The sequence below is a fragment of the Takifugu rubripes genome, chromosome 8, assembly GCF_901000725.2.
Source record: "Takifugu rubripes chromosome 8, fTakRub1.2, whole genome shotgun sequence".
Lineage (NCBI taxonomy): Eukaryota > Metazoa > Chordata > Actinopteri > Tetraodontiformes > Tetraodontidae > Takifugu > Takifugu rubripes.
This window is the reverse complement of record NC_042292.1, coordinates 4,582,203-4,601,531: the sequence shown is the minus strand read 5'-3', so window position 1 is coordinate 4,601,531 and position 19,329 is coordinate 4,582,203. Positions and strand designations below refer to the sequence as shown.

The following is a 19,329-nucleotide window of genomic DNA, read 5'->3' as shown; positions in this document are numbered from 1 at the left end:
GGCCCCATTGTACCGAGGATTTGGCGCCATGGTGACACAGCGCGAGCGGTACAGTTCTTAGATACAGCCGCTATCTTGACATAGCAGTCGTGCTAACACTGCAGAGAGAGAGAGAGAGAGAGAGAGAGCAAGATTAAATTGACTATGGATCAATTTGCAGCCAAAAGTGCTTATCTGAATTCTCACACACCCTGAATTAATGTAATTATCCAGTCCAGTTAATTGAATAATTGAGGCTTCACAAGTCTTTTCCAGTGGTCACTGTCATTATCTCCCCCCAAAACATATGCTAATGAGCAAACAGCGGCGGGAGTCCATGTGTGTGATGGTCAATAATTCATAAATCCACGGGCCCGGTTCACAGAGGAGTCCCTTAAAAAAGAGAAAAATAAAGTTCCGCGGCAGGTGAAGCCGAACTCATCCTCATCTGGAATTCTATTTGATTGTCTCCATGAAAGATTGATGAGGATCTCTCAGCTGCTGTGTGTTTGTCCAGGCTACATGCTTCATTTCAATCATTTATGCCTCGCCAGGAGCGGGAGCTGCTCGCTGGACTCGCGTGCTACTGATACTCTGGCGGGAGATGGAAGCCCACCCCGAATGAAGGGGCGAGGTGGGAGGCAACGTCAAATTTATTAGTCATTGGAGGCGCGGATTGATGGAGGTTGAGGTGCAGCCATGGAGGAGACGGGGACGTCCAAGTCTGCAGTTCTCGTTCTCGCGGCAAATTTAATTTTCGCCGTGCGCTGTGATCAATCCATGCTAACCGCTGTAATTGAACGATGACTGATGACGTTTATTGCCCTTTATGTCACCGCATCCTTGAAAATGAGGGTGATTTATTCTCTGATCTATTCAAGCGACGCGCCAGCGGTTAACCCCACATTCCCAGAAGGGGTGAGAGTTATTCAAAGGAGGGAGATTAACCTATGTGGGAGAGGAGGTGTTTGCATCCCCGAGACGCGCGCTTCCTCGAATCAATCACGATGCTCCGCGCCAACGTGCCCGCTCGTCCGCCCGAGACGTAAACGCGATGAAACCAGAGAAACGAGGTCGCCCTCAATATCCCAACTGCAACCACATATAAAATAGATATCAACAAATCAAATCAGTCACGTCGTTTACATCCATGCACTTCCCGGCATAACATAAGCAACACGCTAGCTTCCAAGCAGAATGTTAGCATGATGAATGATTGCCTCACAAACCAATGATCGTTTTTTAAAGTATTGAATAATACTTCAACAGGGCTCGCGCCATTTTTCATGTATCGTGATGAAAGAGTGTGCCCACCTGCTACTGCGGTCTCCACAAATGAGGCCCAAGTGGCAATTAGAGGTCATTTTCTCTGATTAATCATTTCATTTTCAGAACTGCCATCACTGTTCTGCCGCTCTGCTCAATGTCAATGTCACCCACAAACCCTTTCAGGTGAAAAAAAAAAACTACCGCAGAGAGCTAGCAGGACATGCCAGATTGGCTTTGGCCTTTTGGGGGTTGTGGACACCAAACGCACCACGGTTCCACCAACACACAGCACACTTATGGCACATTTGGCCTCGCGCCATTTTGTTTTCCTCCTCATGCTGTGTGACCAATCTGGATCCTGTGCTGACTAAGATCTTCCCGTTTCACATCTCTGCATGTTAGCCAAACCTGGAAATCGCTACATGTGTCGTATTAACAGGAGCAAGGGGATGAATTAGCATTCGGTTCCATGCTTGTAAAAATGCAAAACCTCTGAAGTATTCGTGAGAGTATTCGTGGCTTGAGAGGCAAATAAAAAAGAATGTGTTGGTAACAATAAGACGTGGATGCAACAATGTTCACTTTTGCGTTTGGCTAGAACCTATAAAAAGAGCGGTGCCAAAGCCAGCTCGGTGCAGGCTGCTAGCACTGCAACCCCACAGAGGGGCAGAGGGGAGATCACGGCATCACCCCGAGGAGAGAAAGAGAGCGAGCGAGCGAACGAGGGGTGCAGACAAACTGCAATAAAAACTGAAATAGACTGTTAGCTTTGGTAAGTGGATTATGTAGAAAGAAGGAGGGAGCTCCGTCCTCCATCTCCTCTGCCGCTCTGGTCAAAAACTGCTCAAACAAATTCTTTGTGTCTTTATTTCTTTCCAAATTGTGCAACGGTCCTCAGAACCTGCAGATATGTGGAGATGTTGAGTTTGATGCACCTACTTATTACAGACAAGACGTCAATGAGTTCCTGTTTGACATGTTTCCATCTGTCACTCAACCTTAACACTTCCTTTTACATCACTATTACCGTAGCGTTATGTAACGTACTGCGTATATCTGACCCTGCAAATTACAGGCACAATTAAAATAATTGTTATTCTTATTGTCTCTATTAAGAAATAGTTTTCATTGTTCTTTTAATGTGGACAAAGCATTTTATGTCTTGTCCATGTGGACAAGTTTCACTGCTACTTGTTTAAATTCATTCAAAGAAACCCAATTTGTGTGGCATCTTGTGTTTAGATTGTTTTCTTAAAAATCATCCGTATGATGATATTAATATTTTATAGCTATAGTTCATTTAGTGCAGCCGAGCCTGATCGGACGTCAATAGTGTTATGCAAGAGGCTAAATCACAGCGCTAAATTCATGCCTCAGAAATCACTCACTCACAGATCAGTCATTCCAGACATTCATCGGGAGGCAAGCTCAAGATTGAAACACTTTCATATAAATCACATTAAATTTAAAAAAAAGAAAGAAAACGTTGCAGCGACAGTTGAAGATTGCAACAGCAGCTAAAATGAACACTTTAAGCTAGTGAATGGGGCACACCCCTAAGAGGAAGCTTGTGTTTAAATGTATCCCTGTTCATAATGACTGTTTATGTTGTATTAGCATTACCAGCTAATACGACCCAAGAAGGGTTTTACTCATCAAGCTTAAACTCTAAATGCGCCACTGTGATTCCTTCCTTTTTGATTCTGATTGCATTTGGCTAATACAGGAATGTCAATTCACAAATTACGTACGACCCCAGAGGGTAGTAATCAAGCGCTACCGCTAACGTGCATTTCTGTTTGAGTCCCCTATGGAGAGAGAACAATAGCTGTGGCATTGAAAACATGCTTGAATGGGGAAAAATCAAAAGGTCTAACTCTTGAGAGGCAACCTGGAGAAGGGAAAGGCAGGAGATGCTTCACGCGGCTCGAGACGGCTTTATGAATCGATGCATCGCACTTTGCGAGACACTACTGTTGATCATAGCCGTCATCTTTCAGGAGCTTCTCTCGAGCTGCAGCTACGTGAGTCAAACCGCCCACCCGCTTGTTGTACAACGTAGCTCGACTTTAGAGAATGTGGCTGCGCTGTTTGAACCAGTTGGCCCACTCTCCCTCCCAGCTCCGACGTTGTGTCATTTCATGGGGGGGGGGACGTCGTCTTTTTGTGGCGGCATCTGCAACCAAAGTTCTGACCTGTGTTTCTCCCCTGTGTCTCCCAGGACTACACGTTGACCATGTACTTCCAACAATACTGGCGGGACAAGCGTCTAGCCTACCTCGGGATCCCTCTCAACCTGACCCTGGACAACAGGGTCGCCGACCAACTGTGGGTCCCTGACACCTACTTCCTCAATGACAAGAAGTCTTTTGTTCACGGCGTCACTGTGAAGAACCGCATGATCCGCCTGCATCCAGATGGGACTGTTCTCTACGGCCTCAGGTGGGCTCTGATTCACACCGCCAGCGTGCGTCTATTGTTTACCCACTCAGTGTTGAGTGGTGCGCCTTCCTGACAGCTCAACCCATTTTTTTTCTACGTTTCTGAGCCTAGCATGTGGGCAATGCCACCCCAGCTCCATCTTTACGTTTCTTCCTAGCAATTCCACGTGTAAAATCAAGCTAAAGTCGTCAGTTGCGAAAGGAACGAGGGTACAGTCGCATCGAGTGGTTGCACTGAGCGAACATACGCCCGCAAACTGCAACTTCATAACAATTCTAATAATAGTTTCTTTATGTTGCACACTGCAGCAGCTCGTTCTGGGGCATGCAAATGAGTCACAGTTTCCACAGGCGGCAACAGCGAAAAATCTCGGGGTCAAAATGTTCTCACGTGTTCCCGATATTGAGCTGATTTCTAACGCGGCCAAAGCTGGAGTGGAGCGTTGGAGGAGGCAGGGTGCAGGTATTAGCTGCAATTGTGCACAAGGGTGATGAAGAGCTCGCAGCTGCTGCTTGATATTTGCTTCAGAAAGCCCTTGTTTTCATCTTCCCATTGATCTTTCAGACAGGCAGGTTCAGAAGAGTTAGCATGACCTATGAATATGGATGCAGGCTTTGAATTATTACAGGTTAAAATAAAGAGTTGCGTGTCTGCGTGCACGTGTGTGCGCCTGTGTGTGTAATTGTATCCATCAGTGTTGATACCTCTTAATCATACTGCTATGCTTGATAATGCAAGTGGGGTTCACAGCACTTAGCCTCGCAGGCTACTTTTAGTGCTTTCAAAGGATCAAAGCACGAGTCAGCCATGTGACGTGCTGTTTGGGAAATGAGCTCTTCCATAAATGTATGCCAGGTGAAGCCAGGGAGCACGCGGAGCATGATTCTGATCAGGACGCAGAGCAGCTCTGCTTGCAGGTTTGAGGAATTAACTTATTGCCTTATTGTCTAAGTTTTGCGCTAAAAAGGGGGCCATTGAGCGTCGAATACACAAATGTTTTTACAGGAGTTGCCAGTTTTAAATCACCTCTGGTAGCGTTTTTATGTCATCTCGCCCTATTTGATGTCATGTTATTAAACTTTTTGAAATAAAAGAATAATCTCCACTCTGGAGCCACTTCCTCCTCATTGGGGTAGTTAATAAACCTGGACAAAATGTATTTATCTGTTGTGTTGTGACATCTTAACTCCATCATGCCTGGAGGTGATTCGTTCTGCTGTCGTTGCAGAGGATCCATCGATATTAACTCATTTTCTTTCAGTCATTGGATCAATAAATTGACCAGCTTAATGCTGCTGCTACAAACTCTCAGCTTTGTGAATGTTTGGATATTTCCCAGAATGCTGAAGGAGCAGGCTTTCATGAAAGGACATCGCAGGTTCAGGACTATAAAACGCCTGCGTTGATGTAAAATTAGCTGTATAATAATAACACTTAGCGCGTTTCCACAGCCTCAGCTGAGTCTTAGCTGAATGGAGATAGCAGTGGCTAACTGCCAAGCAGCAGGCTTCTACCAGCACAGACTCAATCTACATTTCCTTGGCTGTTTATCTGAATTGTCTGCTTATCAGATGGTGAAGTTCATACATTTGATAAACAAAGGGATACCTCCTTGTAGCCCACTTCTAAACCGCAGCCACAGGATGTAAAAACCTGCAAGAATCTGCGCTAGCTTCATTACTGCGATCCAACACAGCGTCCCGTCTGCACGGACCACGCCGAGGATTGAAAATATCCTTTTTTTACCCTCTTTTCCAGGATAACTACAACTGCGGCATGCATGATGGATCTCAGGAGATATCCCCTGGATGAACAGAACTGCACACTGGAGATTGAGAGCTGTGAGTAGAAGGTTCTAATGACTGGAGGACTGGCTGTCAGCGCACGGCGCTAGCTGAACAGAAGAGTAAATTAGCACAGGAAAATGGAAATTGCTGCCGTGCAACCTGTTTATTCTACTGTCCGTAGCGTTCCGTGTTGATATAATTGTCAAATACAGAAAGAAGGTGGTTTATCAAGTAAGTCCATAAAGTCCGCTGAAGTTTTTCGCAAAGACCGTTAAACTCGGAGCTGCACTAGATCCTGTGGCTGCCCCTAATGGCACTGCTACCCGTGGAGCACCGATACACCTTTTGTTGACACATGAAACACTTGAAATGTGTGTTTGTGGAGGAAAAACAATTTTGGAGCAGTTATAGGGCTGCGGTTATAGGAAGTGACCACCAGGGGAGCTCTCTTAAATGCACCTGGTTGCATCACACCGTCACCAGGTATCAAAAATACGACTTTATCCAAGGCTACAGGTGACACACCAGAGTTCTCCCTGCTGCAGGCAACTTTCTCATCAACCTCACCCTCAATATTTTGCTCGTTTTTCTATTTGTCTTTCCCTTTTCATCACCAGAATAAACTGTTATGTAAGCATCCCATCATCTTAATGTTTTACTAATTCATACTCGAGTCTGAAGTGAGAAATAATTAGGTCCACCAAGAGCGGCCGTATTCTGTCCGCTCCAAACACACCGAGAAAGGGCAACTTCTGGTAAACAGTCATGTGGTACTACAAAAACCTCCTAAAGATAGAAAAGTGATGGACGGTCCTCCAAATTGTCCAGATCCCAATCCTCAGGACACCTCCCTGAAGGTCTCCTCCCCCAACCCATGGGAACCACCATTAGACTCTCCCCTGGAGGCTCTACGTCTTGATGGGAGAAGGCAATTACGTGGAACCCCCCATGAGGCACCTACAGATTGGAATTTTTCTGACACTTGAAGTCAAGTTTTCCCAGCAGTTCCTGCAGTTTTGGGCAGCCCAACACACACACACACACACACACACACACACACACACACACACACACACACACACACACGCTGCCCTAAACAGCGTCATTACGGGAGGGTTCTTGGGGTGATCGGACAGATGTGTTTAGGGGCGCATCATTTGTATAGTGGTGTCGGAATAAAGGAGCTTCCAGAGGTGGAGATCACGAGAGCTTTTTCTCAAAGTCTTTTGACAGTTTCTGAACTCGAGTGAACCCATCAGCCAACTCGCTTTTCAAAGCAACGTCTAGTTGTTGGAAGCAACTTCAAACATGTTTTTTTTTAAATTCCATCCCAAATGACAGCCCAGTTGGATGATGAGCAACACTAAATATCTCAGTCTCCAGTGTGGGTTAGACAGATGGTTACACCTTGGTGGATATCTGCATGTGTGTGTGCTTCTCTTTTTTTTCCCTGTGCAGATGGCTACACCACAGATGACATCGAGTTCTACTGGAGAGGAGGCGAGTCGGCCGTGACAGGAGTGACACGGATCGAGCTGCCTCAGTTCTCCATAGTCGATTACAAGCTGGTGTCCAGGAACGTCGTCTTCTCCACAGGTAAACGCGGCGCTCTGCTGCCTTTCCATAAGAGATGGAGCCGAAGGTGCATTTAAAGAATTGTTTCATTATCAAGACGAGCTTTTGGCCGATTTTGAGTCTGATTGTTTGATCAGCGGATGGCTACTAGATGGTGCCGGAGCTTGGTCTGTTGCTCTCAAGCACTCCGAGCCTGAGTTCAGTTAGTCAGGCCGTCTAATTGGATTGAAGTGAGAAGATGTGCAGCCTTTGAAGCATCCCTCAAGTCACAGAGGTGGAATTAAGGATGCCGGAGTGGAAATGAGCCCGAAAAGACGCCGTAAACACTAATTTACAGAGCAGATCAGCCGCAGCGCCAGATGGTCCTTGACCCTGACGGGTGACGTCTGAGTTAATGGTCTGGTCATCACGCTGACATTAACAAAGTGGCGCTGGAGAACCCAATCAATTCAACTGGTCGATGCACGAGTCCGTGTGACGGGGGGGACATTCATCTGAAAACCCCACGGAAAATGGTGGTGAACCTTCAGTCGAGGAAAGAAAGCGTGCAAGAGATTATTGCTGTTGTAACGAGGTCCAGGCAGAGATCTCCTCCAGGACCTTTGTTGGTCTTTCTTCCTTGATGCTGCCAGAGCTCCACTTAAATATTGAAAAGATGTGGATTACGTTCAGCAGCACAGGGACAGAAGGGCAGTAAAGAAGAGAAGACACCTGTCAGGAAATTGAATGTAATAAGATCGCCATCCTAACAGAAGCGGGAGAAACAGGAAAACACATATTGGCTGCAAATAAACCCGCTTAAATGCTTCGGGCCAGGTTTTAAATGTCGGTGCAGACATCATTGCAACGGGTTTTATCCTGAAGATCAAACCCCAGCAGAGCAGTTACCGATATTACACGCATCACAAACACACACCGATCGAGCGCTGTGGAGATTTGCAACGTCGCCCTTTTCAGCTTTGGGGGCAATTAATTAAGAGAGGATGACGTGTTAAGATCTCTCAAGTTGCTCCAGATGAAATCCAGTGACAGTGTCTCAGATCATGTTGTAATTAATTTGTGGGAGGGGCGCTGCAGCCAGCCTCACTGCTCCCCTGGGGGTTAGCGATGCCTTGAACCCTGAGCTTTCTATATCGTGCACAAGTTCCCACATTAAATCTGTTTTTCTTAATGTAGTCATTTAGTCACGGATGCAGATCTTTTACTGCTGCTCCCTAACCTAAGCAGCATGTCATCTGGCCAGTGGAGGCGCGTGCACGTCTGCCCGTCTGCTGCTGTAGCAGGGAAAATAAAAGCTCTGTGACATTTGGTAATGGAATCGTCTCTCACTGAAGTCCCCCTCACGAGGAACAGACATGATCCCAGTCTGAAAAGGATGCAAATCGTCCCTTTGTTTATGGTTTTGGCTCTTTGGTGCGCATCCCTTCGAAGGCTGCTCCCTTTATTTTCTCCTTGGTGTGTCTTTAACTCAGAATGGTATCGCATCCAACAGCAACACCAGTTAGCCGTACGAGGCAGAAAGCTCATGCTTTAGCGCATTCGTTGGTGAGAAGTGTCCCTCATGGGCGACGGACAGGTAAAGTACAGCGCTCAGCGGTCCGATGCCGTGCGTGAAGCACGTGGAACGATCCCTGCATTGAACTAATGAACAGATTTGCCACCATCCAGCCTTGAATTTTCTCTCCATTTGTCTGTTCCTGGCTGTTTCTCCTTTCCCACCATTATATATTCTCCTCTCTAGGCTGTGATAGAATTCCAATTATCCTGCTGTAAAACAGGGGGGAGCGGAGCGCTCAGAGCATCATATATTAATGTGAAGTGAGGCCCACAACATTAATTATTCTTCTCTATGTACAAACACAAACACCGGCTCTTTATTGCAATATAGATGTTCGTATGCAAATACGGCCTGACCAGGCAGCATTTACGCTGCAGCGCATTGAAGCTAGTTGTTAGCATATTTATATTGATCATCGTTTGTCACTGCCACACTCAGGAGATTTATCACGATGCCTTAAATATTCGACAGCATCTATATTTCATGTTTCTTTTGCCGTGTTCCGACAGCAAAGGCCTTGAGCGGTCATCTAATTTGGTGGATTACAGAAAACATGAAGGCAGACAGGGACGTTTCGAAGGTCTGATTTGTTTCTGCTGCTCCCACTTCTCACACAAATGACCTTCTGAATAAATCCCTGTATTATTTTGGACAAAAGGAACAAATTTCTTTTTCTTAAACTGCTTCAGTCTTCAGTGAAGCTTTAGCCGCGAGTATAAATAAAGTCAATCGGATGTGCTAACACTCTTTTACTGAACAGGAACGAAAAGCCAGACTCTGCATCACAGGTTGTTTTTTTTTGGGAAACGTGTAAAAATCCCTCGTGGTTACCCCTCAACTCTTGTGGCCCTCTCAAAGGACCGACAGCAGACCCCCCACTCGTCATCTTCCCCGTGTCTGCCGTCAGTCCGTCATCCTCCACTCAACTTTAATACTTGTCAGTGCTTCCTGCCTCCTCGTCGGCTCCGCACATGCTGTTCCTCCCACTCGCGCATGTTGTTTGGTGTAGCAGTTACAGCCGGTACTGTTCTACACCCACACACGCCTGAACCTCGGCCTCCTCTTTCTTTTTTTTCGCAGGAGGCTGCTGCAAACACACACTGCTACTTGATTTAGGAACGGCTATGGAGGCATTAAAAGAATGAAGCTGGGTATTTTAAGACCGGCAGCGGTCTTTTCTCATTTACACACTCAGAATCAAGTTTAGAATGCTTGGACCTTGCTCCCGGCTGCCAGACAGAACGAGCCAAATATAGACCTGGTGTGATGCGCAAGCCTGACATCAACAAGCTTTTATGTGACAAATTTCTGCAAGAGCATAAATATAACTTACAGAAACAATTCGCACTGCAGGGATCAATAAATACGTTTTATTAAGCTATGCATACTGTGAATTTAAGCTGAGATGATTTGGGGGTCCCTTTTTTGTATTTCAGCCATAAATTACAGCTTTTAGTTTAAAGAGAGACACGACAGCGACCCAACGTGTTCTGATGCACCTGTGTGCTTTTACCAGGTAAAGGTAGGTTAAAAGACATGTCAGACCATCCAAATACTTTCTTATTCGATTCATCTTCAGCATGAGGAAATCCTGACATGAAAATCTTATTTCTGTATGATTAAAACCAACCCTTTAATACAGAATTTATGTCCAGATTCAGTGGACTCACTAATGGTAAAAAATTCAGTCTGACAAAAGATGGGTGAACAATCTTCTATATTAATATGATCATACAGTATGTTATTACTTCTACATTTTCCCTCAATGACTGCTAAAATTATTCTATAGTAGCACAGACTGGTCAACAGCCCCAATACAAAGTCTAGCATTAATTAGCAATAATAATGTCCAATATCCTTGTGGAGGACAAGCAGTCCAGAACAACAGTATGATTTCTCAGTAGTCAGAATATAAATGACATCATTTAAAGTCCAAAAAAAAAAAAAAATTGGAGAAACTTACAGATTTAGGATTAATCCTCCAAATAGAATAAATGCAGAACTCTAACACGCCAGCTAATATTTTAGTCGTAAAAAGGACACGTATAACATGTTTAGATCATGTTAAAATTAGCGCCTGGTATTTACAATTTTGCAGAAAGACAAAGAGTGAGTATCTTTGGCTAAATTGACACCCTAATGACCACCGTAAGACTACGTAGCAACACGATCACATGGTCACCAGCTCAGAGATCGATCACAAACCCAGCGTGAGTCGTGCTGCATCACTCTGCTGATCACAAGTTAGGGCAGAAATGCCAACTCCTGCCTCCACTCCCTGACTTATGAATTTCTCAGTGCGTCTGAAGCTCTTCTGTAGCGATGCTGAATCCCTCAGCCCTCTCGTGTGATTTACGTAAAGATGACATGAGAGAATTGGATGAATCAAAACGGAAACTTTTATCGCCGTCCTGAATATTGTGTCACAGCTTGACAAAAATAGGGTTGCAGTTTTGTGTGTGTGCGACAGAGTGTCGGTGTGCCTCAGCAATAGGGATGCTTGTTACCATGGCAATAAATCTATCCCATGCTGTCGGGGTTGCCATGGAAACTGAAACAAAAACAGAAGGTGTCCCTGCCTTCTCCTGCCGTATTTTCTGCTTTTAAACCTGCAAAGCGAGATGTGTTTTGTGTGATTTTTAAACACCGCCTTGAAACCGTGCCCCCGTCTCGTCTTCAGGTGCCTATCCTCGACTGTCCCTCAGCTTCAAACTGAAGAGAAACATCGGCTACTTCATCCTGCAGACATACATGCCATCGATCCTGATTACCATCCTCTCCTGGGTCTCCTTCTGGATCAACTATGATGCCTCAGCAGCCAGAGTGGCACTCGGTAAGAAGCAGGTAGTGAGATGAGTTCAGGGACCGCGGTGCGTCCAAGTGTCCCCTATGGACTGCGAGCCCTGTCTGTGTGCTCATTTGGAAGTTGAGCTGGTAATACTGTGGCGATATTAGGGGGAGAAAAGGGGCGGGGCTTGGCACAAATGGATATAAGCACGCCTGTGCGTGTTCCAAAGAGCAAAAAGGGGAAGTAGATCCATCATCACCTGCACTATTTATGTCACCAAGAGCCAAAAGCATAAATACACATCTTCAACCCACTACAAACTACTTCCAGCGGTTGCCGTGGTCACAACAAGCCTGGAACGGATATAAAATGATCCTGTCCGTAATGGGCATGATTTCTGTTCTTATTGAGGCGTGCTGGAGTGGGTGCAAAGGCCACTCAGTGTGGGGCTCCTGTGAGCAGCAGGTTGCTGGTTGGAACTCAACTTGATCCGTCACGGGAAGTAGCGTCTCAAGGTGGAGGTAGATACGTATACGTAAGCAATCAGGTGGCTAACAGGAGGACATGTGGGTTCTATAGCTCTCCGTGGGTTCATCATGCTTGTTTGTTTATTCCTGCCGTTTCTGAACACCTCAGCATTTTTAGTGATGGACGACCCAAATTCAGCCGGTGCGACTGCAGAATGCTCCGCTTACCTCAGGAATCCCACTGTTGGTCACTTCAAAAGTTACTGTGGATCATAAATATTTTTGTTTGTTTGTTTTGAGGTCCTCCAGGATGTGATGTCTTAAAGACATAAAGAGTTTGACTAACCGCAGCTGAGTGTCATCAACATAATGAATCAATGAAAATTGATTTTGTGCTGCTGAGTAATGTTTTCTAAGGGGGGCATGTATAAAATGAAAAGGATTGGTCCAAGTACAGAACCTTGTGGAACTCCATGACAAACCCAACTATATGAAGAGGAAACATGAGTAAACTGGCATCTATCTGATAAACAGGATCTAGACCAGTCTTGTCTGGCCTTTTTCTCCTGTCTATAAGGATGTTATAATCAACGATATCAAAAGCAGCACCAAGGTCCAGCAGAACCAGTATAGAGACCAGTCCATGATCTGAAGACCATTAGCAACTTTAGCAAGTGTTGTTTCTGTGCAGTGATGAGCTCTGAAACCTGACTGAAACATCTGAAACAGACTGGTTCTCTGCAGGTGGTCCACTAACTGAGTCACCACAACCTTCTCAACAACTGGAGATATAATAGGCAGGTTAGATCATTTGCTTTGAGAATTTTCTAGTTTTTTTTAGGTTTTTACATAATCTGTTGCAAAATAACATTTGATCTGGCCAAGAACAGAACTGCCAGTCAGTGATAAAATACTGTATGATTCATTAATTGTGCTGGGATGGGATCACAAAGACATGTGGTGGACTTGGACCTTTGAAATAACGTTACAGAAAAGTTTATTGCATCAAAGAAAGGTAAGGGCTCATTGGAGGCTCCATCTGATTCTGCGGACAACCTACTGTAACTGATAATGGTCTAACAGCTGTTGCCATGGCCTGATTAACTTCTTGTGTAATAGTTCTCATTTTATTTGTGACAAAGTTCATGAAGTCTTTACTGAGACTCAGTTAATTTGGCTGCAGTGCTGAAAAGTAACCTGGGGTTATTGTGAGTTTTCATCACTTCAGGAATAATAGGCAGTTTCAGCTTCATGGGGGCTTTTTTCAAAGCTACCAGGTCCTAATCTGCAGATTATACCAAGGGGCACACCTCCACTAATTCACTCTCTTCTTTTTCAGAGGGGCAACATTATCAAGTGTGATTCGCAGTGAGGCTGTTGCACCTTCAACAATAGAATAAACTTCAGCAGGGCTAAAATTATCACGACTCCTCTCTGTAAAGGTACATGATGGTCCCAGAATTAACCCATGGATCATTACACTTGGCTACAGTTATATCTCAGAGACATTTGTTAACGTAAGGCTGTTGTATGGTCGCTGGTGTTGGAGCACAAAACAGTCTACAATTAGCAGAGTAGGCTTCTCTTCCAGTGGGTGTGTCACAGAGGGGGGGAACAGTTGGTGCTACAGCGTGGACCTTTGTTGTTGCCGGGGGAGAGTTAGCTGTAGCTACGTTGGGCCGCTCCGCAGTCACTACCTTGGCCTGGCTACCTGATAGAACTTTAGACAACCCCAAACTGCAGAATTGCGCCTCAAGCTCACTAAGCCTCGCCTCCAGAGCCATAAATAAGCTACACTTTCTACACCTATTACTATCACTAAAGAAGGCCAAAGAATAACTAAATATTTCACCCACTGAGCAGACGCAAGGTGAAACACCGGGTGAAACAGATGGTGAGGCCATGCTAATGCTAATGCTAATGCTTGGGGAAATGCTGAGCAAATGGTGCGAATAGCGTATTTGAGTAATGTGATATTTCAGTGACTGGAATTCCTCTTTACCTACTCTGATACCTAAAATGTGTCCAGGAGTATTTGCAAAATTGTCCAGGAATTCATTGTACTCGAGCCTCAAACATGTTTACATCAAATTTGTGTTGTATTTCTCTGGTTGGTTCACAAAGTAGCAATGCCCACGGTTTATCGGCCATTGAAGGGTCAATGAAGTGCCTCCAACACACAGTGAACCAACAGTTTCGACTGACAAAGAAAACAGGAAGTGACACAACAGGTTACTTGGTACTCAAATACAGATAGGCTACGGTTAATGAGGTTTTAGGTTGGGTATTACAAAAACACACACCCTGGTTTATTTTACATGCACTTTTTTTAACAATTTGAACACTTTCTTTTGCACACATAGACTATGGTAACTGATGTGGGCCTCAGAGTGTTTACTTGCATTTATGTGAGTTTGTGAAGCAGGTGATGTAAGTCCAGCTAGCTGCAATATCCGGTGTGCCCCTCCACAGCTGAGAGGCAAACCGGAGGTCCGTTTACTTCTCCTGATGGATCGTTACAAGCTTACAGAAGCGTAGTCTCGATGGTCGGAGAGTGTGTGTGCAGGCATGCGTGCACGCATCTCTTTTGTGTGTTTGCAAACCTGCCGGTAAGAGCAGTGTAATGATCAGGGGGTAAAATCAATTCAAGGAGGCAGGCGGGCAAACAATTGAATTGTTTGAAGGAGAAACTCATTTTCCTGAGCGATTTTCAAGGTTTGCAGAGCTACAAATGACCTGCTTGCGGCCTGCCTGCCTGCCGGCTTGCAGCCCTTTTCCCCGCTGTTGGACCCTCTACCCATAATCAGATTGTATGAGAGGTATAGGTGTGAGCATTAGCCGTAATAGGTGGTGGAGCACTTTTAGTGCAATGGCAGAGTTTAATTTCTTCCATCCTTTGGAAACCGTTTTACTCGTAACCACGGGCCCATGAAAGTGACAGATCTGAAACACTTTGCATACTAACTGGATGTGAAATTCGACTGTCTGCAAGGAATAAATGGAGACACTCAATGGGCACTGCTTCACTTTAGCATCCGTCACCATTTGAGTGTGTTTTATTGCAGCACACATGAAACCTCGTTCCCTTCATAATGTCAAGCTACATCGTTAATAGCCTATTGGCTTATCATTGGAGGACGTTTGATTGTCGTACTGCTTTGTTCCAGCTGCTGAGGTGAAAGAGAGATTATGCGACATATAGCCAGAGATGTGGGGGGAGAAACACCGTGAAAGAGTGATGTGATTTGCCATGTGGGTTTTGGTTTAACCAGAGAGAGAGAGAGAAGCAGGCAGAGAACTAGGGGAGGCAGACATAGGAGAAGAGTAAAAGAGACAGACAGAAACCTTATAAAACTGTATTTCTCCCCTGAGTATAACAGCCTGATGAAATAGGAGGGGAGCCTAGGGCGTAAGGTCCCATGATTAAATCGTCCGAATAGGGAAGGGGGGGGGGGGTGATCGGGGAGAGAGAAGGAGCGAAATAGGAGTGAGGGAGTGAAGACGGAGAGTAATGGTGCAGCTGAGAGTACACCTATTAGGAACAAGGCTGTCGACTCGAGGGAGGAAAAGAGCACCTGAACCATCAAATAGGGACAGGGACACATAGGACGTGCACATGCATGCTAACATCTGCACATTGGCTTCTAGTGTGGCCCCCGACTACATGCACAGCATGTATGAGCGAGTTGTGTTAACCGTGTAATGTGTCAATAAATCACACTAAGGGCTACATTGACCTTAGCTATCCACCACCCTCCCCTCCTTCATCTCTTCACTGTACTATGGCACATAAACACGCAAATGCACATGCTCGGAAATCCTTCATATGTGTGTGTTGTGTGTGTGTGTGTCTGCGCTCCACCTGACGACAAATGGGCTTCAATTATTTCCAGGAACATTAGCTGAAGTAGTGGAGACATACATCAGTAATGAACTAAGATACAGTATTAGAGCGGTTTTATGAATATGAGTGAGTGTTGCATTCATGTGCTGCAGTTTGCAGTTGTGCTAATTAAGCTACGCGGCTACTTGTTTTCTGTGTATGTTTATAGTGTATATGGAACTGTTCTTCTAGTTAGCCATTTTCTGTATCGAACATTTTCTGGTAGTAAAGATTTCCTGGTTTTACATCATATTCCCTCTAATTTATTGTGTCTGTGTGTGTGTGTGTGTGTGTGCTTGGTGGGAGGGTCTCTGCCTTTCCTGTATCTGGTTATTAGCATAATGCCATATTTGGCTCTGCATTTGCATTGTTTGCAAAGTCTTTTCATTTGCAAAAGCTCGCTGAGGTCAAACTACACGCCACATGTAGTTACCGTCACGCTGAATTACACAAGGTGCCAAGGTGAATTTACTGGGTTATAACAAATAACCACGCCACGGTGTAACTTTTGTTAAGGTTACAAGCGGCTGGTGGGTATACGCAGGCAGCACAATTCTAATGAGTTATTTCTGCTTGATGACCACAGAGCACTCGGAGGGTTTTATGGCAGACCTTTGAATTTTAATGAATGAAAGGTTATGTATTCAAGTACTGGAATGTCTGTTCCCGCAAATAAATCTCTGCACATAACTGCATGGCCAAACATTATACAGGATTGTAAAATTCACAGCTGACAGAACATAACAAAATTGGGACCTCTACAAACAACAACGAGGGCTCATATTGGAATGAGGTGTAGGACCTGCCTATATGGTCTCATAAGAACGTTCGCTGCCTCAACAATAATAAAACACCAGAGCTTATTGAAATTTTTAATAGCTACAAGTTCCTACACATCCAGATTTTGGACTCAATCTCTTCGTCGCTGAACTCCAGTTGTGTTGCTAAAAGTGCAAAAGATCAGCCTTTTTTCTGTCTGTAGAAATATGGCACAGCCACAAAAGTGCTGACCAGTTTCTACCGGTCTGGATAACATAGAATAGATCTTGATCTCTTCACTGGATGCATCCTGGCATGGTTTGGGAATAGAACAGCACAGGACTATCCACGCCTGAGTAGAACAGTAAAAACAGCATCGGAAATTATCGGATCACCATTACCACAGGACATCTACAGGACATTTAAACTAGGACAAGGAGGGAGTCCTAGCCAACAGTATGAATGATTGAACGAACTAATGAAATGATAATAAACTTGTTGAAATGATGTTCTACTGTAAAAAGGATAACAGGAAATAATCAAGCGATATTGCCAAGACTAAAAAAATGGCTTGCAGTTGCAGAAATGTTCCGTGCATTTCGTTGAAGTGAGTAGACACTCGGCTTCCGTGGGGATGGGTGAGAAGGCCACGAAATGAATGGAGGCAGGTGGCTTGTGATAAGTAGCTGATAGCGAACAGAGGCTCCATGCAGTCTCGGAGCAGTGGCCTCAGCTGCTAGAGGGAGGACACCGGTCACTTAGCACATGGCTGTTTTCCCTCTCCCCTCAGGGAGCGTCCACAGAGCTCGGACCTGCGTCTGAGGGACAGTTTCTGCCTCCAGGCACAAGAGTACTGAACACATCAGACTACTGAACAGTAGTTTCTGAATGATTGTGGAGGATGTGGACTATTGACTTATTGATTTACTTCTTTAGTTATTCATATATGTGGGGTTTTAATTGTATATTTATTTACCTTTGTTTTTATCAGATGTTGTTAGTGTTGTTTTTTATTCGCACTATTTATGTTTTTAATCGCTACAGGAAAGCCAGAATGCATTTCAATGCATTAGCTGTACTTTGTACTTACATTTATAAACCTTTAATACTTTAATGCATATGACAAATAAAGTAAACTTGCAGATGAACGTGGCGCTTCCCAATCTTCATTTTCTTCCTGCCGTACTGTCTATTCAGCCCAGTTTGTCCTTCAGTGGGTGCATTTGTCCTGAACATTGTCCATGGATCCAGGAGGAGCTATAACTGAAAAAGTTTTTAGCCACAGCTAATTTTACCGTTGGACACTTTCTGTTCTCCCACTAACGTTTTCCGGTTCTTTCCTGAAGGCATCACCACGGTGCTGACAATGACAACCATCAACACCCACCTGAGGGAGACCCTGCCCAAGATCCCCTACGTCAAGGCCATCGACATGTACCTGATGGGCTGCTTCGTCATGGTCTTCCTCGCCCTGCTGGAATACGCCTTCGTCAACTACATCTTTTTCGGGAGGGGCCCTCAGATGCAGAAAAAGCTGGCGGAGAAGGCGGAGAAGGCCAACAACGAGAGGGCGGCCAAATATGATGCGGCAAGGGTGAGTTGGGATGTATCGACTGGCTCGGATGAAGGCTCGCGGCTGTTGAATCAAATGTAACGCTTGTATAAATGTTTCATTTTTCTCCCTCCAACGTGAACGCGAACGGCCTTGACTAGCGAAAAGTAAATGTTCACCGGAGATCTCTCGTGGCAACTTCAATGTTGGTTAAACTACTTCACCATCTGTTCCCCACATATGGCTGAATATTCTCATTTCCTCAGGAGGCAGGTAGTAGGACCGCGTCCCTAAAACGGTCCAATCAGGTTAGAGGTCTTCGCCACTCACGCTCGGTGAGTTGTTCTGTCAACTGAGACCCTTCAACATCTCCGAGCCGCCATTGCCATCAGCTGACATGGACTTTTATTTCATTTTTCCTCTTCATTTTGCCTCAATTCAAAAACGATTTCCCCATCCATGGAATGAATCAAGCAGCAGACACCTTCATAATGGCTGCCACATTCTCCGGAGTCTCCATTTTGAATCTTTCATCTGAGACATTGAAATGACGCTCATGCTCAATGAAAGCTGATGTATTGAACATGGACGTGGACAAATGCATGCTATCTGTGTGAATATCCCATCCAAGTCATCATGTAAACCACGTTTCTTGCACGTTCAATGCAATCTTTAAAAATATAAAATCATTCAGGAAAATGACCACTTAACATGTATCAAGGTTTAATTTTCACACAGCCGTAGTTCTTTACGTTGTGCGGGGGAAGGGGGGATTTGGATATATAAACTATATACTTGGATATATGACAAAAATTAGAAATATTTATTTATATACGGTAGTATTTCTCAAACCCTGTTTATCATGCAAGGAATATTCTAATGCAATACAATTTCAAACACCCTTTCTGTACCATTTCTGTGCCTTCCGTTACGAATCTGTTAGTTTCTTGAAGAACATTACATTTTATAAATATATTTAATAATATATTCGAAATATATATATTAGTGAATCATCTCACTGACATGATTGCATCATATCTGGATTTTCTCTTTTAAGTCAAACTGTTTGAAATGCTGCCTGAAGCGGACACTCTACAACGCTACCTGAGGGGGCGGATTTGTCCACCTCAGTGGTTTTGTGCCAACTTAATCTTAGTTGGTGTTGTTTCCCCAAAATATCTTTTAGCATGTCTTGTCTTTGGAATAGGTAGAGGCATCTGATGCAGGTTCAAAACAATGTAGTTCATGCACTGGAAGCGTGTGATGATGT

The 19,329-nt window shown here is 44.6% G+C and overlaps 1 protein-coding gene across 2 annotated transcripts in view; it reads left to right on the top strand.

Annotated features, from left to right (window-relative positions):
* LOC101073140 (gamma-aminobutyric acid receptor subunit beta-3-like) overlaps positions 1–19,329 on the top strand; it is a 29,653-nt gene that overhangs the window by 6,180 nt on the left and 4,144 nt on the right. Inside the window, exons 4-9 of one of the 2 annotated variants that reach the window (XM_029840202.1) lie at positions 3,470–3,690; positions 5,449–5,531; positions 6,936–7,073; positions 11,291–11,443; positions 17,854–18,101; positions 18,326–18,394. In XM_029840202.1, coding sequence (XP_029696062.1) covers positions 3,470–3,690; positions 5,449–5,531; positions 6,936–7,073; positions 11,291–11,443; positions 17,854–18,101; positions 18,326–18,394 — 912 coding nt within the window. The remainder of the gene's footprint in view (positions 1–3,469; positions 3,691–5,448; positions 5,532–6,935; positions 7,074–11,290; positions 11,444–17,853; positions 18,102–18,325; positions 18,395–19,329) is intronic. The other variant, XM_029840203.1, reaches the window with a different exon arrangement.